The sequence below is a fragment of the Microtus oregoni genome, unplaced genomic scaffold (assembly GCF_018167655.1).
Source record: "Microtus oregoni isolate MIOR12 unplaced genomic scaffold, Mior012 000047F_ref0000412, whole genome shotgun sequence".
NCBI classification, from domain to species: Eukaryota; Metazoa; Chordata; class Mammalia; order Rodentia; family Cricetidae; genus Microtus; species Microtus oregoni.
In genome coordinates this window covers 15,469,322-15,496,675 of record NW_024543221.1, presented here as the reverse complement: position 1 = coordinate 15,496,675, position 27,354 = coordinate 15,469,322, and the positions used below count along the sequence as shown (strand labels likewise).

General features: G+C 43.9%; 1 protein-coding gene across 2 annotated transcripts in view; it reads right to left on the bottom strand.

The window, feature by feature from the left end:
• Positions 1 to 27,354, bottom strand: part of Ints7 (integrator complex subunit 7) — a 57,447-nt gene that overhangs the window by 6,120 nt on the left and 23,973 nt on the right. For both annotated transcript variants that reach the window (XM_041635457.1, XM_041635456.1), the window contains exons 8-16: positions 24,844 to 24,961; positions 21,174 to 21,308; positions 19,794 to 19,891; positions 15,419 to 15,658; positions 9,925 to 10,062; positions 8,539 to 8,745; positions 4,270 to 4,464; positions 3,065 to 3,168; positions 1,607 to 1,675 (exon numbers count right to left, since the gene is read on the bottom strand). In XM_041635457.1, coding sequence (XP_041491391.1) covers positions 1,607 to 1,675; positions 3,065 to 3,168; positions 4,270 to 4,464; positions 8,539 to 8,745; positions 9,925 to 10,062; positions 15,419 to 15,658; positions 19,794 to 19,891; positions 21,174 to 21,308; positions 24,844 to 24,961 — 1,304 coding nt within the window. The remainder of the gene's footprint in view (positions 1 to 1,606; positions 1,676 to 3,064; positions 3,169 to 4,269; positions 4,465 to 8,538; positions 8,746 to 9,924; positions 10,063 to 15,418; positions 15,659 to 19,793; positions 19,892 to 21,173; positions 21,309 to 24,843; positions 24,962 to 27,354) is intronic.

Genomic DNA, 27,354 nt, shown 5'->3' with positions numbered 1-27,354 from the left:
GCTGAACATGGTCCACGTTCTCACTTCATCTTTGAAAAACTGAAGTTATTTCCAATCACAGATGAGGGAATGAGACTTGGAAAGGCTAACCTGCCTCCATTTGTACAACTATTCATCGACAAGCTGGAATTTAAACCCAAATCTGACTACAAATGTAATTCTTAACTACCAGCACGAAGGTCTTTGAATTTGTTAGCATATGAGAAAAAAGACACTGGAGGGACAGCAAGTAACGTACTGAAAAGGCATCATCTAAGAGACAGACAGGAACACAGACAGGTCCATAGGTCAGCATGCCACCAGACTCAGCCATGGCTGAGGGAACGGTGTCAGCACAGAGCCTGGAAGGGAAAGCACTGAACGAGCAGGGGATTCTGGGACAGCGCGCTAGGAAAGCTTAGACAGATTCCTTCCTGTCCTTCCTCTGAAATATTTCTGATAGGTAAGGAGCAAAACTCCCGAGTCCTATATAAACTTGAAGAGGGCTACCTGGAAGTGGGTGCAGCGCAGGTGATTACACCAGGCACACACTTGTTCCTGTAGATCCTTTCGGAGCTGCTATGTGTACGGCACTCAGTGAGGCACACAGACAGCTGCTCATTCACTCTTCAGGGCCTGGGAAAGAGAGACTGTGCCTAAGTGAGAACAAATACCTTCTCAGAGTGAGTGGTGAAGAATGAGATATTTGTAGTCACATCTGCCCGACTCCAGGGCTCTGTTCTACACTTTAAATTTCATCAAGAAATAAACATATTACAATGGATGCAGTAAGTGGAAGAAAAATAGCTGCACCACTGAGACGGACATTCTAACAGAGATGGCACTGACCACCTGGTGAGCCAAGTGCGGAGTGAAACAGAGGGCTCCCACAGTCTTTAGTGAACATAACTATTCTGAATAATTAGTTATTGGGGGAAGGAAAAGGAATTTTTAATAAAGCAAATAAGGGGCTGGAGAGATGGCTCAGAGGTTAAGAGCACTGGCTGCTCTTCCAAAGGTCCTGAGTTCAACTCCCAGCAACCACATGGTGGCTCACAAAGATCCAAAATGAGATCTAGTGCCCTCTTCCAACCTACAGGCATATATAACACTGTATATATAATAAATAAATATTTAAAAAAAATAAAGCAAATAAGGAGGATCTTCTGGTTTGGGGAAAGTTCGACTTTCAGGGGCTGGAGAGATGGCTCAACAGTTAAAAGCACTGGTTGCTCTTCCAGAGGATCCAGGTTCAATTCCCAGCATCCACATGGCTGATCACAGCTGTCTGTAACTCCAGTTCCAGGGGAACCGACACCATCATAGAGACACATATATAGGCAATACATACATACATACACAAATGAAGTTCAACTCTGAGTTATTAACTCAATTCCCCCAGCACAGCATATTCTGCCAATTTTGTTTCTCAGTTTTCTTTCCAGGTCAAGGCTGTAAATGCAGAGGGAAGCGGTTCCTCTACATCTTTTTGTCCTAGCTCTGTGACCTTAGGCAACCAGGAAGAGTTCTCCGGCTCTCCTTTCTTTTCTTTCCAAAACACTACTGCGACTGATCATCAGGTAACAATGTATTTGCAATTTTATAAAGCAAGCATCATTCAACTCACCTTGCTGACTCTGGATCCAAAACCAGGGCTTCTATGGCATGAGATATCAGTAAGCAGCTCTGCTGCTGTCTAGAGCAGCGTTAAGTCACACAGGAGAACATAAAGACCTGCCTCACACTTTTTGCTATTAGAATATTAAATGAGTAAACATGAACACTGTGCTTTTTTTCTTTACAGAGTACACGCTGTCTACACCAGCAATTTAAACCCTTTCCAGGCAGGGTGTTTCAGAGCTCAACGTGGGACCCCACCCCCCAGGGACTGACCCCCGGGCCTTGTACATGCTGCACACACGCTCCCACCACTGAGCTACCGATGTACCCCCGCCTTTAAACTGCTTTCGTAAGGAGCCAGTAGTGCCACACAGCTTTAGCCCAGCACCCAGGAAAAAGAACCAGATGCAGCTGTGTGAATTTGAGGCCTGCCTGATCTACACAGCGAGTTCTAGGAGAGCCAGGGTTACGGAGAGACCCTGACCCTGTCTTAAACATTTTTTTGCGGGGGGGGGGGGGGGGGGGGAGGGACGACAAGGTCTCAATCCTCCTGCCTCAGCCTCCCTCCCAAGTAGCTAGGGCTACAGGCACGCCCTTTCATGGCCAATTACAGCCCTGCTGATTTTTACCTTAGATAAAGCAGCACTTCCTGGGAGTTTCAAACAAACAATGAAACAACAATGAATTTCCGTTGATACAGGAAAGGAGGGAGGAAGGAAAGAAGGAAGAAGGTATCAGAGAGAAGGAAGGAAGCGAGGAGAGCCAACTGCCGAGTTTTTGTTTGGATGGCTCCTCCGCTGTGATCTGACTCTCTTGTATGCACTCCTATGGCAGAGGATCCTGAGCATTCATTAAGCTTCAATCAATCAATCAATCAATTAAAACTCCAACAACTGCGAACTCACAAGCCTAACAACTTCAGAACAGTTTTCCCCTCTTTCCAATAAGACTGGGAGTTGTAAATAAGAAAAGATGGATGGTTCCTGGAGGATCGAGGGAACGGAGGTGGTGGTGGCCATCACCAAGGGTTGTTAGCTACGAGCCATGTACTGTGATGTAGCTGCTCAAGAGAGCACAAGGCTCCTGGCTGATGGGACCCGGGCTTGACTGGCATTGTTTTGAGAAAGGCCTTCCAGAGTTGTTGGCTGGTTTCCACCTCCTGGGCCAACTAATTCTCAGTCTCCTTAGCACTGGGGACAACAGGCTTGTGTCACTGCCCTGGGCACGACTCAGGGCTGTGGTAGATCTTCCAAAGGTGGACTGGACCACCAGGAAGCCAGCCCTTTTAAAAAGATTAAATTTAAGAGTGAAGCTATGTGCTCCTATTTAATTTCTAAGGAAGAAATTGCTAATTAATTGTAACAAACATAAGGATTAGCAAATCTGTATTTTTGACTGAGCAAATTTACTCTGTATTTGGGAGAACACGTCCCAAGAACAAGGTCTTCCAAATGACAGAGGATACAGTTCTACATTCCTCAGAGTTGCTGAGTCGGCATCAAAGGACGCCTGATAAAGATCTCGGTACCGGGAAGCAAGGTTTCGGAACTCTTCCATGGATTGCTTCATCTAAAAAGGAGGAAAAACATAAAAATTAAAGCACAGAAAACTCATCCTCAGTAACAGTTCAAATAGAAATTGTGTTATCATTTTCATAACTTTATTACATAAAATCAACAAAGATGGCAAAGGAAGCTATACATGCTCACGGTGTGTAATAACTTACTAACAGTGCCTATACATGCTCATGGTGTGTAATAATTTACTAACTATGTCTATACATGCTCACGGTGTGTAATAATTTACTAACAGTGTCTATACATGCTCACGGTGTGTAATAATTTGCTAACGACGTCTATACATGCTCACGGTGTGTAATAATTTACTAACAGTGTCTATACATGCTCACGGTGTGTAATAATTTGCTAACGACGTCTATACATGCTCACGGTGTGTAATAATTTACTAACGACGTCTATACAAGCTCACGGTGTGTAATAATTTACTAACGACGTCTATACATGCTCACGGTGTGTAATAATTTGCTAACGACGTCTATACATGCTCACGGTGTGTAATAATTTGCTAACGATGTCTATACATGCTCACGGTGTGTAATAATTTGCTAACGATGTCTATACATGCTCACGGTGTGTAATAATTTACTAACGACATCTACACAAGCTCACGGTGTGTAATAATTTACTAACGACGTCTACACATGCTCACGGTGTGTAATAATTTACTAACGACGTCTATACATGCTCATGGTGTGTAATAATTTACTAACGACGTCTATACATGCTCACGGTGTGTTAACAATTTGCTAACGACATCTATACATGCTCACGGTGTGTAATAATTTGCTAACGACGTCTATACATGCTCACGGTGTGTAATAATTTGCTAACGATGTCTAGAAACAAGACACTTGTGTTTCAGTCTCTTCAAGTGTCACTGAGATAACTAATACCATGACTGACATTCCCAACTCTCCAATGTCACTCCTTCTCTCAGGACCAAGGCTGTCTAAACAGCACATCATATTAATCTGCCATACAGACGAGTAAGTATTTGACACACACCACTGATTTTAACTGTACAACCTTTCATCTTCAAAAATTTCTGAAATCCAAATAATATCCACAATAGAGAGAAATCAAGACATGCCTGATTGGAGATCCGGCCGCACCTCTGCAGATCGTTCCCTAAGGTCATGGCAATTGTGGTGGCGATTGCAGGGGGAGGGCTTGTCTTCAGGCTGTTACAAGTACAAATGAGCTGCGAGAAGGCTTGGAGAAGATCGATCCTGAGTTTTACAAATTCACACTGAAAACTTAAGGGGTTCAGTGGTGTGCTGGCAGCCTGGAATAAAGGAAGAAGTTTAATACAAAGTAACCCGCCACTCTAGACTCAACCAAATCTAATTAAAAAATGCCCAGTAAAAAATGCACTTGAATGAACATGAACGGACTGCTTCTTGCCTTTTCTCCTTAAAACACCCCAGGACAGCACAGCAGCACAACAGTTATTTAGACAGCACTTACGCTGCGCTAGGACTGTAAGAGACCTGGAGATGATGAAGGCACAGGAGGGGCGTGCACGGAGTACGTGTAAGAGCTGCACCTGTTTAATGGGGGACGTGAGCATCCAAGGACTTGGACACCTGTGGCTGTTTGAACGTCTCGGATCTGTCTTCCTGAAAGCCAAGGGAGGACTGCATTTGTCCCAGTTCATGCACAGGTCATAGTAACACTGATGGGGAAATACCTACACCACAATGAGAATGATCTAACAACATCAGGGAAACTCACCATTGTGGCATCGCCTGAAAACCTTGTTGACATTCAGAGGTTCCTCGCTGCCTGCATTTAGCACGCAGCTTGCTAAATAAATTATCACTAAGACACCACCTCAGAAGGTTCAAAGACATCATCTCCCTAAATCTTAACACTCTCCTACCTTTCCAGTCTGTGGTTCCCATTACCAAAACCGTTACTAGTGTGCCAAAAAGTTGGACAGTGAGGAAAGGAAGACAAAGGGGGCAGAAACATGTTTCTAGACAGCCTCACTGCCTCAAAGCTGCCTGCTAGCCCACAGTAACTTAAAGAGTTTCTGAGCTGATGCTGTAGAGAGAACACCAGAGAGTGGCTTATCACACACAGACGTTCAGGAGGACAGAAGCACAAGAGGGAAGTGTGCAAGAGCACAAAGTAGCAGCCACAGACTGGGTAGGGGCTTTAAGTCCCAGGAGCACAGGCAGAGCTATCACAGCCTCCAACTGGTTAGCAACCGTCCTAGTGAAGAACACAGCAATGTGTTTTCAATAAAAGGCATATCCTAGAAATGTGCTAATTTAATAGTATACAGAGGCACGGTGGGCACATCCTCTACAAGATGTCTGTTTCGAATACACTGATGTGCTGGGCACGGGAGCTGGGTTCCAGGAGTCTCTCATGGCATTTCCATCGGGCTGAGCTGCGCACAATGTCCTCAGTGGAGCTCTCTACTTACAAATGACAAACGGAGCTTGCACAGCTGCTCCTGCATCCTCTATGGAAGCACACATTTGCCTGCACCCTTCTCCAACTGCAAAGACCCTTGAGGCGCTGTATGCGACGGAAAAATATCTATCCTCAATGTTAGGCTGTGCTGACATTTTCAACCTTTCAATATTTTGTTCTAGTTACAAAACAGCTTGCATCAAGACACTACAGAGACTATTTCAATTGTGTTTAATGTCTTAGGTTTGATTTGCTCTTGTAGGAAGACTAAAGGAGATCCCCTATTTCTTCTGCCTCTTTACTACTACTTGCAAATTTAAAAAACGTACCAATGGGCTCATCTGAGAGATGGCTCAGGTCAGCAGCACTGGCTGCTCTTCCAGAGGACCCATTCACATGGCGGCTCATAACCACCTGTAGCCCCAGTTTCAGGTGGTCAGGACACCCTCTTTTAACTTCCTTAGGCATGCACAGGCATACATGCAGGCAAAACACATAAAATAAAAATAAACCTAATCAGAAATTAGTATTTTTAATTAGTGTGTGTATGCCCTATATGTGCGAGGTACCCAAGGAGGTTAGAAGGCTTCAGATCTCCTAGAGCTAGAATTACAGGCAGTTGTGAGTCACCTGTTGTGGGTGCTGGGAACCAAACTTGGGTCCCTTAGCAGGGCAGCAAGTGCTCTTAACTAAGTTATCTCTCTTACCCCTACCTACTATTATCAACTTACTAGATGTTACTTATTTTAGAAGAGACAGGAGCGCAAGTAAGTATATATGACATGGATAAATAACTGAAAAACAAAAGGCCCTGACATTAGGACTCTAACATGCATTCTAAAACCAAAGGAGAAGCCAGATGCAGTGACGAGAGAACGCTGGCCATGCTAGGAAGATGGGCGCCTAGGAAGCCACTGTGAGGAGCTTGTATACTATGCGGAGCGAAAAGCAACGTTACTGCAGAACACACAGCCAAGAGCAGTGTTCTTCACGGCCACAGCGCCTGCAGGACAGATATCAGGGGGAGTCTGACTACCGTCAAAGAGAGAAGGGGACGTCATTTACTCTTCTCAACTCTGGGGCTAAACCTTAGATGAGCTGGGTTTTAAGGTCAGCAGAAATAGCAAATACCGGGAATAGTCAAAACTGCCCCAAATGCTCCCCAAGAAAAGGAAAAACAAACTTCCTCTCATCCTGGGCCAAAGTTGGCAGGATGGTCTCAGCTCACTTCAGTGCTTATTCCCGCCCTGCTATTTCCATCTCACTGTTATGTGAATCTATTTACCTAGCAGACTTTTTAAAATCATTTTTATTTTTATGTGAATGAGTATTTTGCCCACATGCATGTCTGTGCACTGTGTGCAATGACTGCAGAAGCCAGAAGAGGGAGTTAGATCCACTGGAACTAGAATGATAGAGGGCCAGGAGCCACTGTGTGGGTGGGTGCTAGGAACCAAAGCTAGATTCTCTGAAAGAGCTGCCAGCACTGAGCATCAAGACACTGCCTAGCACTTTTTACCATTGAATAATGTCCCATTCTACATAAACTAGAAAAAAATGAAACAATTTTATTGAGCCAAACCAGTAATTTTACCTTTAAATTTTCTATGGCGTTCATTAACCTGATGAAAGCCTATCAACCTTTTCCTTCTCCAGAAGGTCAAGACAGAAGAGCTGCCCTTTGGAATGGAGAGGCAGCTCAGGGCTTAGCTGGGTCTGGGGCATGAGAGGGAAGCACAAGTGGGGACGAGGGAGGAAGGGTTATGGGTCTCTAGATACGCTTGTTTTAAATACCTGCCAATCAATTTTAGTAGATCTCAAAGGTACCACATAGTCTGCATAGCTACAGTCTCTATGACATTGATTCTTAGTTTCATTTGGAACACTGCTTTTGGAATGGCTCAGGCTCAATAATAGTTAAAATATGTTATAAACATATGCAAATAGGTTCCAGCTCAATATACTCACCTTTTTAAGTGTGTCACAATGCTCTAAAAATGTTTAATGCTGAATAAATAACTTCCTCACTTTTAGGGAGAAATGCCCTTGACTAATACAGAAAGTACTACTTTAGGGAATACATTTTTACTTAGGAATGCAGCTCATTTCAAGAAACTGGTGAAATTTCAAAAAGTAAGAAAAATTAAGGATCTCCTTTCTGAGATCCTTTCTTGGTAGACAGAGTAAGCGTTGTAGGAGATTGTTAATTTCGAAACCACAGAGGATTAAAACAGTGTCACATTAGAATTTTCAACATTTTCTTTCTTAGTATATAACAGCAATTCTCAACCTGTGGGGTGATCACTAACCATTTTTTGGGGTTGAACAACCCTTCCACAAGGGTCACCTAAAACAACTGGAAAACACAAGTATTTACATTGTGATTCATAACAGTAGCAGAATTACCGTTATTAAGTCGCAATGAAAATACTTTCACCACAGCATGAGGAACAGCATTAAAGGGTTGCAGCATCAGGAGGGTTGAGAACCGCTGTCAAGTAAGACTCCCAGGTCATTGCAATGACAAAGCATTCACCTAGCATGCACAAGGCTCCAGGTTCAAGCCTTAACATTACAAAATACCCTGCAAACCTCTACTTATGAGTGGCCAGACAGGATTGGAGAATGGGCCTGTGCCTGGTGGTGGCACTGGGCCAGCTAGTATCTTACCAATTGAAAATCTGGAGGAAGAGGCTATTTCTACCCCACTTAACTTTGTCTGCCTTAATTCGGCAATTGTCAGGATGTGTGATACCAGTGCTTTATAAAAACAAAACATTAGCTTCCACTAGCCTAAGAACACTAGCAAGAGTTTTATTTCTGTGCACATGTATTATTCTGAGATTACAACCAGGCCTCACAAGGTTGTCAAAAGAGAATAACCCAAAGCAGAAAGGATAGCACCCACACCAATCACGACAGGATGGGGACTCACTGTCAAGGAGGCGATCCCTTTGTGGTAGAATTTCAAAGACTCAGCAATGCAAGAAAGTGCTGAACTGAAGCTCTCCTCCTGCAGCCCAGTGAGACACTGCTCGGCATGCGAGAACTCCTTCAAACTGTTCAGCCAGAAGTAGAAGTGTTCCGATGCGACCTGAGTCAGCAAACTCTGGTAAAGCTCTCGGGCCATGTCATGGTTGCCCTAAGGAAGGGAGGAGCCAGAAGTGAGGCTAGGCATTCACACCATTACTATAGTAACAGCAAACCCAGAACAAGTCCAAATATCACATCTCGTTACATAATTCCCTGAGACAGTCTAAACACTTCTTCAGAAAAAATACATCCAGCTGCTTTTATAACGTAACGCCTCGAGTTCTTTACTAAAACAGTTCCAAAGAGAAAATAAACGGAGTGGACTGTAACAAGTCTAGACGCTGGTCTCGAACACAGAAACCCGAGTGCTTGTGTGTCATTCTGCAGGAGCCATTGAGGGGGCCGAGTCACCTGGTGGTCGGGGAATGCGCGTTCAGTGACCTGAAGGCAGAGATGTCCGACCCTGCCTGCGGTGCCAGCATGCCATGCCATCACACAGAACATCCGGCCAACAGTGTTCCTCCCTGTGGAAGATGGCAGGAAGCAGAGCACTGCTTCAACCACTGTTGAGGAGAGCCGTGCCCCTCACTCTGTTCTCTGCACTCTGCCTTAGGTTTCTGGTCCGATTACACTTTGTATTTCTTTAAAAAATTCAATGATCAGGTTGGAGAAAGAATGGTGGGCCAGAAAGAGGAGGGGGAGTGGCCCTGGTTCCGACAACCTGCAGCAGCACAGTGGTTCTAAAACGCTCCAGACAGTGTGCACCGCCACTGATAGCACACTGACAAGCACCGACACGACAGACCACTGCTCACAAGGAAAGTTGCTTTCCTTTGGAACCCTAAGAGCCCATGAGTAACAAGCTCTTCTTGAGAATGGCCCCATGGCTCAGCCTAAACACCTGGTCCTTAGGGAGCAAAACTGTCTGAAGAGATTACTGTCTGGAGTAGATGCTGGGAGTGGGCTCTGAGGTTTCAGAAGTCATGGCTCAGTGTCTCTCTGCCTGCTGCCTGTGAATCAGGACAGAAAGCTCCCAGTTACTTCCTCAGCACCTTCCTGCCTGCAGACACCTGCATGATGATAATGGACAAAGCCCCTGAAACTGCAACCAAACCCCCAGTTAAATGCTCTTTTGTAAGAGCTGCCTAGGTCACGGTGTCTCTTCACAGCAGTAGGACAGTGACCAGGACAACTCCCATCTTGACTTGGACTCTAACTACGACAATGACCACATCATTTAAGGAGTGTGCACTGACACCCAGCATTCTGGAGGGAAGGAAGCCCGTACCATTCTGGAAGCCTGTCTGGCGATCCGGTAGACGGTCCACCCACTGGACACGCTTTCAAGCTGCTGCTTGATCACTGCCTTTACTTCCGCAGACAATGCTTTCTGGCTGGCTACAAAAATCACAGTAGCCAAGCTTACCTAACAGACAACAAATAAGAAAGACATGTAAGCTTACTCAAAGACAAAGACAAAAATTAGAGATCACCAAAACAGAACAGAATTTAGGACCAATGACATGGCCGAGCAGGTAAACATGTCTGTTGTCAAGCCAGATGAACTGAATTCAACACCTCAGACCTGCATGGTGGAAGGAGAGAATGGACTTCTGAGAGACGCCCTTGGACCGCCACACATGCATGCGCACACCTACACAAAGTAACTGAATAAGCGTGGCAAAAAGGGACAAAATGGGTTCTCTGTTGACATTATTTATCATTTTAAAGCCAGTAAGCGACCTTTTTAATTAACTCAGAGCACTATTTATAAAGCAAGAAATTAGAAAAAAATGCTCACAACTGAGAACAAATAAATTATGATACGTTCACACAGCAAGATATTTCAGTGAAATGCAGAGATCACTATAAATCACTAGCAAGATAGGCAAACCATGAAAGCTGAATTGTAGCATGATGTTCACATAGAGCTAAGATATTTAAAGCAATGCATATATCACTTTGGGGCATCTACTGAGGTTATCCACGTACAGCACACAAAGAGACGGAGGAGGAGCTAACACAGGGAATGCTACAGCTAACCCTGATTGCCAACTTGTTTAGATCCCTTGTGTGCTGGATGGTTTATGTCAACTCGATGCACACTGAAGAGCAGGAGCTGAGAGAGGCCTCTATGCAATGCAGGCAGGCCTATAGAGCATTACTGCAATTAGTGACTGAGAGGAAAGGCCAGCACATTGTGGGCGGTGCTATACCTGGTCTAGTGGTCTTGGGTTATGTAAGAAAACAGGCTGAACAAGCTATGAGGAGCAAACCCAGTAAGCAGCACCCCTCCATGGCCTCTGTGTCAGCTCCTGCCTCCATGTCAGCTCCTGCTTGAGTTCCTGTCCTGACCTCCTTTATGACAAACAATGATAAGAAAATGTAAGCCAAATAAATAAACCCTTTCCTCCCCAACGGGCTTTTTGGTGTTTCATTTCAGCAACAGAAACCCTATCTAAGGCAGCACGGAATCACATCTCAGGATCCTGAGTGAATAGTGCTAGGTAAGCATCCTCTCTGGCTCCGGCAGCCATGCCCTCCCCACCGTGACGGACTGGATGGCTTCTCACACGTGAGCCTCCTTCTTTAAGCTGTTTTTGCCAGATATTTTGTCATAGCAACAAGAAAAGTAACTAAGATAAGGTGAAGGTGGGGTAGATCTTAACTATATAATAATACTGTTTTCTTCTGAGACGGGGTCTCTATATAGCCCTGTCTGTCCTAGAATTCACTGTGTAGACCAGGCTGCCCTTGCTCTGCATCCCTAGTGCTGGTATTAAAGGCATGCACCACCATGCCTGGCCTAGCACTGTTTTCTTCAGTGCATCTAAGTTATAGATGCAAATGTTTCACTGTATTCTTCCAGGTTAAAAACAACAATAACAACAACAACAAAAAAACCCTTCCAAACAAAAATACCCATTATGTTCTGCATTTTAAAGTTTCTTTTAGTAATGCTGATAGAGAGAGAGAGAGAGAGAGAGAGAGAGAGAGAGAGAGAGAGAGAGACGTTAAAACTCAAATGCCACTTCAGTACAAAATAGACTTGCCATGGCATTCTGCAGAGTGAGAAACCTTGGAACACTCAGCCCTACATGGGATGTCACTATCAAATCTTAGGGCTCAGGGTACCCTTGGAAGAGGAGGCAGAAGAGTAACAGTCAGAGGGGACGGAGGGCTCCAAGGAGACAACCCTCTACATCAGAAGGCATAAAGCTCAGAGACTGAGGAAACATGCACAGGTCTCATGGGTTCACACCAGGTCCTCTACATATGGATTATGGTGTTGATTGCCTTGGCGGGTTACTCAGTCTAGGGGTTGTAACCTGCCTGGCAGTTCAGTTATTCCAGGGTCATGGAGAGGTACTATCTGGAAGATAATGGGCTAAGAGAGAAGAAGGAGGCTAGGCAGATTTGTCGAAGCCTCCGTTTATTAGAGACAGGTTTACAGTTTATATAGGATAAGGAATTGGGGGGGGGGGGCACAGGGGCCTAGACTCTTGTCGCGTGGTTCACGTTGGTCACGTGGTTCACATTGGTCACGTAGGCCAGGAGGTTACCTTCGGTCAGGTCACATAGGCCAGGAAGCCACGAGTTGACACACCTAGTTCTCTAGATAGTTTGGAATGTGGGGCGGGTTCCACTAACAGATAGCTCTCTATTAACAGCTAATTGAGTGTGGGGTAGGCTCTGTCAATAGAACGGTTTCTTAACACATTAGGGGTGTGGGGTTCTCTGCAGACACCCCAGGGCGATGGTTCCTGTGTAATAATTTTAGGAGGAAACGGCTCCTGACAGATCCCCCTTCCTTTTATAAAGACAGGCAGCTATTAAGTGGAAGGCACCAGGTCAGAGTCCAACCACGGTGTCAGATCTAAAGGAGAAGGGACTGGGACAAGGAGAGACCCTCCTCTCAAATGGTGAAGCAATTTACCTCTCCTGGGAACAGAGGAGTGCCTTATGATTCTTAGGTCGAGTGGGGACCAGGTCTTTTTCCCCCTTACCCGTCCTAGGGTTCCCAGGACCCTGTCTTAGGTTGGGGGATGTCCTGCCACAAGTCGCCCGTCCTTGGAGCTCTTCAAATAAAAGGTATCTAGCAAGACCTAAAGTAAGCAGGTCTTTGACCACAGGGCACCCTGTCTTAGGCCATGTGGAGGGCACTCCTCGTGCCTGGCACCATGCCATGTTGAGCCGGTTTCTACAACCTCTGTATGGTGTGCTATTCAGGCGAGGGTCCACACTAACTCCCGTCATTGGGCCCCTGCGTCTATCATTAATGAAAAGACTGTGAGGAGCTCCTCAAACAAAAGATATAATGATACAATTTGGGCACCAATAATTCCATCTTCCAGACAAGAAGTAAGGGCGTTTTCCAAACCCAGTATTCACCTTTAGTCTGGCCCATGGTATATCCTCCTTCCTAAATGCCTACTCCACCCTAAGATTACGAGTGCTGCCTGCCAAACATTTTTTTCCAGGGATTCCAGGACCTAAAGGGTTTGGGATGTGTAGCAAGGGTGGAAAATTGGAGAGCGGCTGCAGGTTGCTCTGTCTCTGGAGTTCTGAGGTCCTCCATGGAGCCTCGAGTGTTCAGGCGATGGTAATGAACAGCTATGGAATCCTTTGTTATTTCGTCAATCTGGGTCTTAATAAAGCGGGGTTAGTTTTTTAAAGGCCCAAGGGCCAAAGGATAATAGTAGTAATAGTCCCATAAGAGGGCCCAATAAACTAGGCAAAAGTGTGGACAGCCAGGGGGAAGTGGAGAACCAGTTTTGGTACCAGGACTCCTGCTTTTCTCTGTTTCTTTTTCTTTCTTCTAAACTATTTTTTACCTTCTGTATGCTATCCTGTACTAAGCCTGTTTTATCTGAATAAAAGCAACATTCTTCTTTAAGGGCAACACAAAGTCCCCCTTCTTTAAGAAAAACCAGGTCAAGGCCTCGTCTATTCTGCAGAACCACCTCTGACAAAGAGACTAATGAATCTTTTAGGTTTTCCAGACCCTTTTGTAATTCCTGGATGTCTCTGTCTACTGCCAGACTAAGTTGAGCATATTGCTGTTGGGAGGTGATAAGAGAGGCAATCCCTGTTCCTGCACCTGTGGCTCCTAATCCCAAAACAACAGCCAAGGTAATGGCTGAAATAGGTTCCCTCTTGTATCAGGGCATAATAGCACCCTGTTCCCAAAAGTGGAGGAGATTCTCTGACTCATGTATCGTCAGATGAGGTACCAACCGCACTAGCACACAATAATCTCATTGATCAAAAAGTTAATGGTAACTATATAAGTGGTGAGGCCCAAGGAATAGGCAAAATAGAATCCTTCAGGTGCAGATATAAGAAAAAGAAATATTGACAATAAGTGTCTGATTGCAGGTATACTGCAATGGTTGAGGGAAGCGCAAGGCTGGTCCCCTAAGGCATAGTCCTATGCCAGAGACCTGGCTTATCGTAAGACCTCGGCTCCTGACATTATGGCTATGGGATTCCTGAGTGAGTAGTGGGTTTCCGATTCTCGTGCCTTCTCTTGGGCTCTTTCGCTTCTATTTGTTTGTCCTGTCCAACTCCACTGTGTTGGTTTATTATATCCTAGTGCATCATCATCCCTTAGCAGCCTGTTTTCTAAATGAGACAGAAAGAGAGTGGACCCAGATAGGAGGGGAAATGGGGAAGGAACAGGAAGAGTGTGTATGGGGGGGGGGGGGACATAAACAATATATTATGTGAGAAAAAAATCTACTTTCAATAAAAGGAAAAACAAACAAACTTGCCCAAATGCTTCTTTGTATGTATGTATCATTGATCCCTGTTGTGGTCACCGTATGATGTCCCCCCATGACCACTGCCACCGAGTTCTCAGGTAACCACTTGTGACAGCCCATGGTGAAGTGGGTGTCAACCCTCCACAGAGGCTCGAGAAAGTCATCTCATTCTGCTTCCCCACCGTACGGCTTCTATGTACTGTACAACAACACTCCGCCTTGGAGACTGCCATTGCTCCTGTCCCTTTCTACATCTCCTCGTCCTGATATCAAGGCGTGAAAGCCTGAATTGAGTGACAAGCAGCTAGAGAGGTCCTGTAATGGAAAACTGATCTGGTTGAGTTTATGTTCACTATTGAATTTTAAACATTTTCTAAGTTCACAACAGTGTTTTGTGTTGTTTGTATGCAGCTGAGGTTACCCTTGAACTCCAGCCCTCCACCTCCCAAAATGCTAAGATTATGGGCATGTTCCAACCATGCCTACCTAAGAAAGCTGTTTTAAACCTAGACGTGGCTTCTAAACCAAATCAAAGTACAGGCTCAGTGTTTCTATTGGAAGTGCTTGTGTTTCAGATCCAGGGAACTTTAGCACAGACTCTGCTCACCGATTTTCCTTACTCAGAAGTCCAAAGGTGCTCACAAAGTTTTGGCTTCTGAGCAGTTCAGATGCTAGACTCCTTTTGACTTATAGAACAAGTTCCTGGTAACTAGTTGGATGTAGAAACTCATAACTGTAATCCCAGCTGGCACTTGTGAGTCTGAGGCAAGAGAACTGTCATGAGTTCAAGGCCTGCCCAGCTACAGTCAGACTCTGTCTCAAAAGAAACCAACAAACAAATGTACTGTCCTATTCTAAGTACTTCTGTGGTGAGACGGAAGCCAGGGCCTTCCACATGTTGAACATGGCTGTACCTACATGCTGACTCTAACCTGCCGTTTGCTTCCGCTGGCATTGTTAAGTGCCCAGCAGACCGGCTTCTAGTCATTTACAGCAGGTTTAAAAGCAGTTCTTTACCAGAAGTTCCTGTTGCTTGTCCGTGGCCGATCGTCCAATCACCTTGTAGAGTTCCACAAGGTCACCAAGCATTCCATCACCCAGTACTGGCAGCTGCATGGCAATGGCTGCCAGGCAGTGGCACATGAGGATGCGGGCAGTATCATGAGAGCTGTGCAGCTGAGTTAGTAGAGTGTCGACCACTGACCGGCTCAGATGAGGCCGGCCCTTGGCCAGCTTCACCATACAGCTGAGAGCAATCTGCACACCAAAGAGAAAACACACTGGTTATTGGCTGAGGCTATTAGTAGAGGGGCTGCCTAACATCACAGATATTTCATGTTTGATTTCAATGGTGGTCTTGATGGAGGAGGGTCATACTTTCATTGGTTAATAAAGAAACTGCTTGGCCTGATAGGTCAGAACACAGGTGGGTGGAGTAGACAGAACAGAATTCTGGGAGAAAGAAAAATGAGTCAAGCAGACGTCATGGAGCCAGCCACCAGGTCAGACATGCTGAATCTTTTATTTTATTTTATTTTTTTTTTTTTTAGTTTTTCGAGACAGGGTTTCTCTGTAGCTTTGGAGCCTGTCCTGGCACTAGCTCTTGTAGACCAGGCTGGCCTCCAACTCACAGAGATCTGCCTGCCTCTGCCTCCTGAGTGCTGGGATTAAAGACGTGCGCCACCACCGCCCGGCGACATGCTGAATCTTTCCCCGATAAGCCACCACCTCGTGGTGCTACACAGATTATTAGAAATGGGTTAATCAAGATGTGAGAATTAGCCGATAAGAGGCTAGAACTAATGGGCCAGGCAATGTTTAAAAGAATACAATTTGTATATTGTTATTATGGGTATAAAGCTAGCCGTGCAGAGGCCGGGCGGGAAGAAAAGCAGGCCGGCCTGCTGCTCCCTTCTACATGGTCTCATCTCACATTTTATGAACCTTTTAAATAATAATAAATATAAAAATATAAATATATTTTTAATGGTTTCTATACTTAAGATGAAAATTTCCAGGCATGATGGCACATACCTTAAATCCCAGCAAGCATAAGGCAGAAACAAGCAGATCTCATTAGATCTGACACCAACCTGGTGTACTTAGTGAGTTCTAGAACAGTCATGGCTATATAGAAACCCTATCTCAAAAAAAAAAAAAAAAGTGGGAAAAAAACCCCTTTTAAAAGCCCGACTCTTACTATGTAATCTGGCTGGCTTAGAACGTACTCTGTAGATGAGGCCACCCTCACTGACTGTTGGTAGCATTGTATGTAGACTGGTTCAGCCACTCCCTGGCAGATGCCCAAAGGACTCAGTACCCTACCCCGTGGACACCTCAGCCACAGTCACTGTTTCTCTGGTCACAGCGGCTGAGAAATGGAACAGAAGTGTGGTGTATACGCGCTACCAAATGCTACTCAGCTGTAAAGAAAACGACATCCTGAACTTCACAGGTAAAGGGATGGCACAGGATCATATCGAGTGAGAAACTGGGACCATAAAGATCAACACAGGTGAGCACAGATCCCGGAGAAACTACAGAGAGGAGAATAACAGGATACAAGTGATCTGATCAAGAATAGGAAATTTCAGGAAATCCTGAAATAGAAAACAAGGGTGCAGGGCTCTGGACAGAGAGAAACGAAAATAGGTAACGGTCTCCCTAGGGAAAACACACCGACTGATTACTGAGTACCAAAGACCAGTCCTAAGTGAGCAGACTGCATTTATATATTTAGGAATATACATATAAAATATATAATAATTTCTATATATAAATATATGCATATTCCTAATAAATTTATATATATACTATAATTCTTATATATTCCTAAATATATAAATATATATGTGCATGCACCAACAATTAATGAAAATAGGCCATGCCAATTATCCACCTAAATAAAACAGAAAAACCTACAATACATGTAAGTCTGTGTATAAAAATACACACAAACTTCCAAAGTACAGAAGCAATCACTCAGCTGTGACACCTATGAACCACAGCAACAACCAACAGGGTTCAATACACCTAGGGTGCAATAGTGGCAGATCCACCTTTTCAGTTCCTGCGGGTTCTCTAACTAAACTTGAGACCCTTCAACAAGAGGGAAACCCAGCCGAATACCCAGCTAGTAAAGTCACGTACCTTGGACGAGAACCTATAACCACCACTTTACTAAACCAGCACAATCCCTAACTAGCTTTCGATATCTTTATACCCACAGATAAGAGTGGTTCTCATCACTCACCAAGAGAACGTCTCTTTATAACAGAAACAACAACAAAAACAACAATCAAAATGCAGAGTTATGGACCCAGTCTCAATGGATACATCTACAACTACCATACCTAGAGCTCAGAGAACACTGTGAAAGGGGCGGGATGAGAGGAAGTGCCAGCGGATCAGGGAGTTGCTATAAGAATGTATCCCCTAAGAAGGTCAGAAACTACACCCATGAAGTCTCACCAACATGCCTGCCTAAACATGACCTGAACAGGGACAACAACAGACATGCTAACACAAAATGGGGAAAGTCAGGAGGCCTCAGCCCTACACCTAAACCTATAGGCGCGAAGGAATGCTGAGAGCAGGAGAAATACTCTCCCCCAGGTAAGAGCACACCAATCAGCTATCTAATGCCAAATGATCAGCCTTGAAAAGACACACATAAGTAACATTATACATATATGCATGCAACAACAATTAGTGAAAAATAGAGGTCATAAATTTTGAAGAGAACAGGAGGGGTATATGGAAGGTTTGGAGGGGGAAAGGAAAGGGAGATAGTGTAATTCTATTATAATCTCAAAAATAAAATTAGTAACAACAACACAAAAACAGCTTATTGACACAGCTACTTTGCTAGCCAGCTTGCTGACAGGGATCCAGTTTTCATCTTCTGAGCTGGAATCACAGGTGGGCCACTACATCAACCCAGCATTCACATGAGTTCTTGCTTACACAGCAAACACTGTAACTGCTACGCCATCTCCTCAGGCCCTAAAGGTGAAAATTCTTTTTTTTTTTTAAATATTTATTTTATTTATTTATTATGTATACAATATTCTGTCTGTGTGTATGCCTGCAGGCCAGAAGAGGGCACCAGACCTCTTTACAGATGGTTGTGAGCCACCATGTGGTTGCCGGGAATTGAACTCAGGACCTTTGGAAGAGCAGGCAATGCTCTTAACCACTGAGCCATCTCTCCAGCCCCAAGGTGAAAATTCTTAAAGGGACTAAATCGTCTATGCTCTGGACACTAATAAATGCTTAGACATTAATGGCTAGTAATTTCACCCAGTTTTTATTTCATGGTCTTATCAGGGGTACCTTAGATTAAAATGTGTAAGAGATCTGGAGTTCTGCCTATTTATGCTGCCAGTGAGCACCACAAGAGTTCACAGCAATTTAATAAACCGCTCACAACAAGATGCAGCAAATCTCAGATTTCTATTTTGACTTCCTTTTGGGCTATTACCAATCAAACCAAGCTAGGCATGGTAGTACATGCTTCTAATTCCAGTGTTCTGGAGTGCAGGGATGGGAGAATGGTTTCAGATTCAAGGGAATCCTGGGCTACATACACAGTAAGTTCCAGACCAGCCTGAGTACAAAGTGACTTTTTTTTTGTGGGTGGAGGTTGGATTTCAAGACAGGGTTTCTCTGTGTATCCTGGCTGTTCTGGAACTCATAGATCCACCTGCTTCTGCCTCCCAAGTGCTAGGATTAAAGGCATGTGCCACCGCCCAGCCATAGTGACTTGTTTTTCAAGACAGGGTTTCACTGTATACATAATAAATAAATCTTAAAAAAAAAAAAAAGGGGGGTTTCTCCAGGCAACAGCTCTAGCTGTCTTGGAACTTGTGCTGCAGAGCAGGCTGGCCTTGAGATCCGCCTGCCTCTGCCTCCCAAGTGCTGGATCACAGGGGTGTCATCACCACCAGGCTAATAGTGACAATTTTCAAAGTGAAGACCAACGGCAAATGTTTTTTTTGTTTTTTTTTTGGATTTTCGAGACAGGGTTTCTCTGTAGCTTTTTGGTTCCTGTCCTGGAACTAGCTGGAGCTAGACTAGGCTGGCCTCAAACTCACAGAGATCCGCCTGCCTCTGCCTCCCAAGTGCTGGGATTAAAGGCGTGCGCCACCATCACCGACCCAACGGCAAATGTTTAAACCAGGGGATGACAAACTATGACCTGTGGGCTAAGTCTAGGTCCCTACTTGAGTCAGAGCAGTGGCATCATCCCCTCCAACTTTCATTTTGTTTATGCTGCTTCTGCCCTGTAACATGTGACTGAGGAGCTATGACAGAGTTGGTGCTGTGTCTTAAAGATTATTCCTAGTGAAGCTATGGAAAGAGGAAGCATACTAAGTGATGTCATCTTCACCTTCACAGTGGATTGAGCACCGGGGCTGTCATCCTGACTACAAAGCACCAGAAGGGATTCCAAGCCGAAGACAGCGTCTTGCTCCAGTGACAAGAGATCTGGAAGAAAACACTGGATTTTAGGGTGATCAGAAGATTAGTGCGCGCACACGCGCGCGCGCGCACACACACACACACACACACACACACACACACACAGAGAGAAAGAAACATCAAGTTTAAGATAGGAAACAAAGTAAATCTAACTTTCCTGGAGAGAGAAAGAATGATCAAAATACGAATATCCTGCATGAAAAATTTAAAAAATAACTTTGCAAAAGCACATTGTTTCTGAAATATAAAGATTACCTTCAGATACCTTCTTTAACTCCACTGCATTATTGACGATTATAAAATATTCACATTAAATCAACAGGTAAAGTCACGAAGCTATAAATCACGAGAACCTGAAATATTACTACCAGCTCAACTAAGGAAAACACTGGGAGCAGAGACCCATGCTCCATCAGACATATGTATTTTCAGTTAGTCTAACAACCTTTAGCTTCTCGTGAAAGTCAGCCACTCTTACAAAGTCCTGACCCTAAGAAGCAAGCTCTGGGTGTGTCTTGCAGCTGCAGCACCGCACCACCAAATGCCTGAAGGTCCCTGGGCTGTAAACACCACAGGTAACTTAGGTCACTGAGAACGTACTGCAGTTTCCTATGCATCGCATACAAGAAATATTTTTTACTAGACTCGGTTATTCAAATCAACCAAATGGTTGAGATGTTTCCCAAGTTACTGTAGGACCTTGGCAAACTGTGAAGAATCACTGGGACTAGGAGTACACACTGCTGAGGCAGGAGGAGGAATGGTGAGTTTGTGGCCCCCCAAAAGGTCAGTATGAACACTGTTCAAAATGCACGTCCCATTCGTGAATGCAGGCATGAAGAATTTCTAGTCTTATAGTTAAAAAGGTGCCAGGAAGATAATACAATATACCTTCCTTATTTGTGCAAGTCAGCTCAATGTTGCATGTCCTTAGAGATGAGTTCTATGAAAATGCAATCATGTTCCTGAGAGCTCAACCACCACTAACTGAAAGCACTTGCCACCTGGATAATCTGAGTACTCTTCCAGTTGCTGTGTAAGTGAATCTTATGTGGGCTACCCCTGTCCCCAGCACCACACACCACAGTAAACAGAGGAAGGAAACGGGCAATGCGCAGGCAGATATTCCAACCCCACAGTGCAATCACAAGCGCTCACACGGGTCAGGCTGCCCTAGGACACTTGCATTAGAACACTGTGGATGGATGCAACTGCCCATCAGTGCACACAGGCTGAAAATAACGGAGGCAACCACATCCACGAGCTCTGCCAGACTGGGCGCACTTACCTTTCTCTTGACAAGACACGGTTATATTCGTCAGCACTCTCACTCCATGAGCTGCGATGCCCCTGTTGCTATGGTAACAGCACTCTTGGGCTAATTTGACTAAATCGGAAGATCTGGGAGAAGAACCTACATTTCCTAAATGAGCATAAAAGAGCAACATAGATTACAATTCATTCATATGGCTTAAGAAAGCAGTCATCTTGGAGGTTCAATTTTCTGTTTTATGAGAAAATTTCTAGTAAGCTAACAGTATTTTTTGCCTCAACTCTATTAACAATACAACACGACCATTTCCTCATGCTTGGTGGGGGAAAGTAGGGGTGTGCCATCCATTTTTCAATGACTGCATTTAAAATCAATATAGGACTTTCCCCATAAAAACATTAATGAAAATTGACTGAGAAACAGCACAGAAGCCAAGACAACTGCAGGCTGCATTACCGGAGCTGGATTCTCATCCAAATGGACGACCCCACTGCCATCGTCCTCTCAGATACAGCAAGGTCAAAGAACACTGTGCTTGCTTTTTCTTGCCCTAAATTCTGATTTTACCTCAAAAGGTTCACATAAGAATCCATGCCATGATCACACATGCAGCTGTCAAGGATACAGGGATTCTATGAATCAACCCTATTTTTACACAAGAAACCAGTTCAAAGACTTCCAGTAGCCATTAGCAGGGTCATAAAACTAGCTAGCCATGTGAAAACTCTTCCACACTATCTCTTAAAACTCAGATTCCCGAGTCTGTGTTTAAGTCCTACACAGTAGCTTTATTTATTTATTTATTTATTTATTTATTTTTTGGTTTTTTGAGACAGGGTTTCTCTGTGGCTTTGGAGCCTGTCCTGGAACTAGCTCTGTAGACCAGGCTGGTCTCGAACTCACAGAGATCCGCCTGCCTCTGCCTCCCGAGTGCTGGGATTAAAGGCGTGCGCCACCATCGCCCGGCCACAGTGGATATTTTAATTTACAAGTTTGAAGCTCTTGGTTGTAAGTGGGTGAGCCTCAAGAAAAATCAGATCTCTGTCTTCCTCATTCCTCTTACGACCCCTGCCCACTTCAACTTGTCTCTCACACCAAGAGGACCTCATTTCTTGAGTATGAAGTTGACATTGTTGAAAATTACAAGAGGCATGAGCCAAGGCAGTTCCAGACAATGTAAGATATGGAACCACTTACTGACTGGATGTGACAATCCTAGTTAGCTAAAATCCTTGTGCTTTAAGATCGACAATATATTACAAATCAAAACTACAGATTCTTTTTCAGAATTGTGGAAAATGAACTCCTAGAATGATGAGCTATTCTTTCTTGCTCATGTGATGTTTTATAACTTGATTTTTCCCCCCTCTATTAAAATTTACTGTAAGAAAATTTGTGATGAGGGAGGCAGAAAAGCCCAGAGAAAATAGAAGCTTCTCCCATCTAAGCCGGCATAACTATTGCTGACTTCTACAATACTCCCTGTAGAACTTTAGTACCCTTTATGCACATCTATGGAACCTGAGATTCTTCACATCACAAGGATATGCAGACATTGGCCATTATCATGCTTTTAAGGCATAAGATCTATTTTATTTTTATTTTATCTACCTACTTACCTACCTACCTATTTATTTATTTTGAGACAGAGTCTTTTTATCCCTGGCTGTCCTGAACTCAGAGAGATTCCCCTGCCTCTCAGCCTCCCAAGTGCTGGGGTTAAAGGTGTGTACCATCATGCTTGGTGATTTTTTTTTTAATTTAATTATAATTCATTCAATTCTCCTAGGCAAAGTCACATGATTCCAGAGGGAAAGATGTTACCTGTCAGCTAAAAAACTAAGAGTAACTGATTTAAAAAGAATAATTTTCCAGGCAATTTTATTCCATGCTTTTATTCCAGTACTCAGGAGGCAGAAGCAGGCAGATCTCTGTGAGTCTAAGACCAACCTGGTCTACAGAGTGAGTTCCAGAATAGCCAGAGCCACACAGAGGAACCCTGTCTTAAAAACTCAAGGAAAACAAAAGAATTATTTATTGAAAGCATACTGGGTACTGATGTGCCGTTCGTAGAGAAACCTACGACAATCTCTCCCACCCCATGTGATTTTCTTGTTTTATTTTTATCAAGGCTTACTTATTTTTTCACACCTAGCTGGGCTTTGGCTTATAAGTCAATGAATGAAACACAACACTAGTTGAGAGTTCAACAAAGGAGAAAGAACCCTCAGGCCCCTCAGCTAAAAGCCTTCACCTTCTAGAACCTTTAGGGGGTCCAATGACCTCTTTCTTTCACTGGGGTCACCTACCAGACATTCTGCATATCAGATATTTATGTTATGATTCATGACAGTAGCAAAATTACAGTAGCAAGAAAATTTATCTTATTGTTGGAGCCCCCACAACATGAGGAACATTAAAGGGTCGCAGTGTTAGGAAGGCTGAGAACCACTGCTCTCGACCATTAATGAGGTGGCCTTTGACTCTCCAGTCCCATCAAGTGTCCAGAGGACTGCGCCATGAGCAACTCTGAAGACACCAGAACTACTGGTGGAATCCAACTAAAATTGCTGTCTGACAGAAGAGGTGTGAAGACAGCTTAATAGCTTTAAACCACAGATCAGTGTAGACCTTGTTATACAGAACAGGTGACAGCAAGTAGCTCACAGGGCCACTAGAAAGACTGCAACCCTAAGGTTGGAACGTGGAAGGGGAGGCCAAAGAACAGCCGAGATCAAAGCCCCCAGACCCATACATAATCCATCCAACACACTGTGGCCTCACTGTTGGTTCTAGGTCATGGTTTATACAGACACACAGGCTCCATGGAAGTTCCTTGCAGAAATTGAATGTCTCATGTTCACCGTCGATGGCCATAATGGATTCTCTCTCACACTTCCGCTTATTACTGGTCCCCAATTCAGTCTATTGTGTGGTGTAGGAGGTCCTTCTGTTTGTGTGTTGCTTTCATTGGTAAATGAATAAAGAAACTGCCTTGGCCTAGTTGATAGGGCGGAACTTAGGTAGGTGGAGAAAACAGAACTGAATTCTGGAAGAAAGCAGAGTTAGAGAACTGCCATGGAGCCGCCAGGTCACACATGCCGAATCTTTCCTGGTAAGTCAAGACCTCATGGTGATAAACAGATTATTAGAAATGGGTTAAATAAAGATGTGAGAGTTAGCCAATAAGAAGCTAGAATTAATGGGCCAAGCAGTGATTTGATTAATACAGTTCCTGTGTGGTTATTTCAGGGGCTAAGCTAGCTGGGTGGTTGGGAAGAACGAAGGGACCCTTCTACAACAGTTGTGGGAAGCACTCGTCCAGACCACAGATGGATCAGCACAGCAAAGGAGATGCCAAACACCCAGAGAGCAACAGAAACATCGTGCTTTCCGTTTCTGTCAGGATGTGTGGCAGGAACTCCCTTTACAACAAACTACCCATGTAGTCATGACTGGAACAAGTAAGTGTATATTAGAGTCATCTAATTCAGTTCAAATCAACAGATTAGAAAAGGTAAGCAGTCCCTCCCTAGGTCTTAATAAGCGCAGGCCCGATCCAGGCACAGGTTTCTATTACTATCGGTGCTAGTTAAGATGCCATCCTCAATAAATCCCTAGCACGCGACAGCTGCAAAGGGAAGTCTTCACAGAGAGAGAAATCCTGCCATCGTCTCTGCCATACCTGGAACCACACTGAAGTAATGTCTGATGGCGATCGTCCCTGACAGTGTGGAGAGGACAGACAGCATCCCCAGTTTCAAGCTGTCATACGGAGTCTGGAGCGCACATTCACAGAGCGCCTGAAAGCAAGGGAGAAGGGAACATAAAATCTAACACATCAACACATGCCTATTTCTATACTCTCAAACTTATCTAAGTTTGCTAGCTTAAAAAAAATAAAGGCATTTTTTTTCATGATAAAAAACAAAATAGATCAAACTATAAAATCCCTTAGAGGACCCTCTGAAGACATGATAATCTACAACAGAAAAAAGACAAGAGTAAAAACCAGAGACACCCAGAGAACGCAGTGTGGTAGCAAGGATAATGTCAGTATTAGTCCATCTCTCTTTTCCTCTTTGTTCTTTTTTGCTGATTAGAGTTTTCCAGCGCTGAGGTTAAACAAGTGTTCTACTGCTGAGTTCCCACTCCACTCCACACTGGCCCAGTCCTAACAACTGTGTTGTACTAATGTGAATTACCAATAAAGGGGCACTGGGTATGGGCACTACCTTCTCAATAATTCAGTACATGAAAAACTTGCTGGTCTCAGGTTGGCCTGGCCATCACTCCGCTGACAGCAGCAGCCTGGGTGCTGCACAAACATGATGTAGATCTTTTTCTCACTGCAGTGAACTAGGGCTGTGTCACTGCCCTTCTGCCCAGTGGCCGTCAGAATCGGTATTGGGACCCATCAGAACCACAGAACTTCATACTAGATAAGGGGATAGTCAGTACAGAGGAAGCACACGTCACAGAATGGGAAGACGGTGTGGTTATAAACACGCGAGTGTCAGGAAAGGGAAGGGGCAGCGGCTGTGTTGACGCATTAAAAATCTAAAGTGACGAAGGTAGGAAAAGATGATTTAATATTATGAATACTGGTGGCCTTTTTAAATGTCTCAACAAGAGTAACAGGGAAAGAGATCTAAATGCAAATATATAGAAGAGAAGAGGAAGTAATTTACAAATACTGCTTTTGAAGTCCAAATCAAACACTTTTAAAAGTGACTACTGCTTAAAACTATGGTTTTAATTTCTTATTTATCCAGACCCTTAGAGCATTCCCACTCATTTACTGATATTGCCTGCACCGCCCTGCCCGCTACCCCGCTCATCAGCTGTAGCTTAGGGTGCCAGAAGATACAAACTATATTTTGCTTTAGTATGTATACCAGTTATGCCTTAAAGTTCTGTCTGTGTATAGAAGACATTTAACCTTTTGTAACTATTAACATGACAAGTGACGTATTTTATGTATTTTTAAAAAGAATTCTATCATTTGAAAAACTAAAGAGAAAACATGAGAAAATATATACTGTGATAAAATGACTTACAATATTACCATCTTATCTATTATGGAGCACTTTATCAGATACTTACCATGGTCTTAGTAAGTACAAAATATCTTATAGCTTCATTGATCCAAATTGAAAAAAAAAAAAAACCAGCTCCACAGAGCAAATCATGAAGTGCCTTAGAGATATCACGTCAATCACATTTCAGTGATAAAATATGGTTCAATATCTAGTTCAAAGACATTCTTTATACTTCTCACCAGGATCATTTTTAATATCCACAGAGGGGTCAAACAATCGATTCTCTTTAAATGGAATCTCTCACTCACCCTATTCCCTTTCTCCTGATGATCTGGTCTGAATCCCCCTCTATTCTGGCTCAACTCCCTGCTCCAGCAGAGGCCCTGTGTGGAATTTGCTGTTCTTTGCATCAGTCTCTAAATGCAGGTCCCTTTTCTATCCTGAATGGGACTGGCCACCAGGGACGTGTTCCAGAAACATTTTATAAAAAAGATCATAATCAGAGTTGGTGAGAAGGCTTAGGAAGAAAGGGCACGTGCCAGCAAGACTGACGACCTGAGTTCAATCCCCAGAACCCACAGTGGAAGGAGGTAACCCAATTCCTGGAAGCCATCCTGACCTCCACATTCATGCCATGGCATAAGAGCTTTCACCCCGATACATATTTTAAAAGGCTACATTTCTCATAATCCCACCTATATAGAATATATAACAAAACTGTTTTAACTTTATTATTATGTGCGTACATACATGTGTAACATGAAGGATGGGACGTGTCACAGCACACGTCTGAAGGTGAGAGGTCAACTTGGTAGGGTCTGTTCTCACCTTCTACCTTTATTCAAGTTCTGGGGGCTGAACTCAGGTTGTCAGAGTTACAAGACAACTGCTTTATGCACTGGGACAGACATCAAATTGGATATTATCAGGGGTTGGAGAAAGACTGGCTGTAGAGACAGATCTGAGGAAGAAGTGGAGAGAAGAAAATGTTATGTATTTCAGTCTGTAGCAGTGGCAAAAGAAATGAGTAAGTGTATAAAAAAGCAATCAAATTGTGGACCCAGAAAGCAATCTATAAATAAATTATACCATAGTAAGTTTTAAAAATGCATTCCAAATTAATGGCAACAATAATATCACACAACATAATTTTT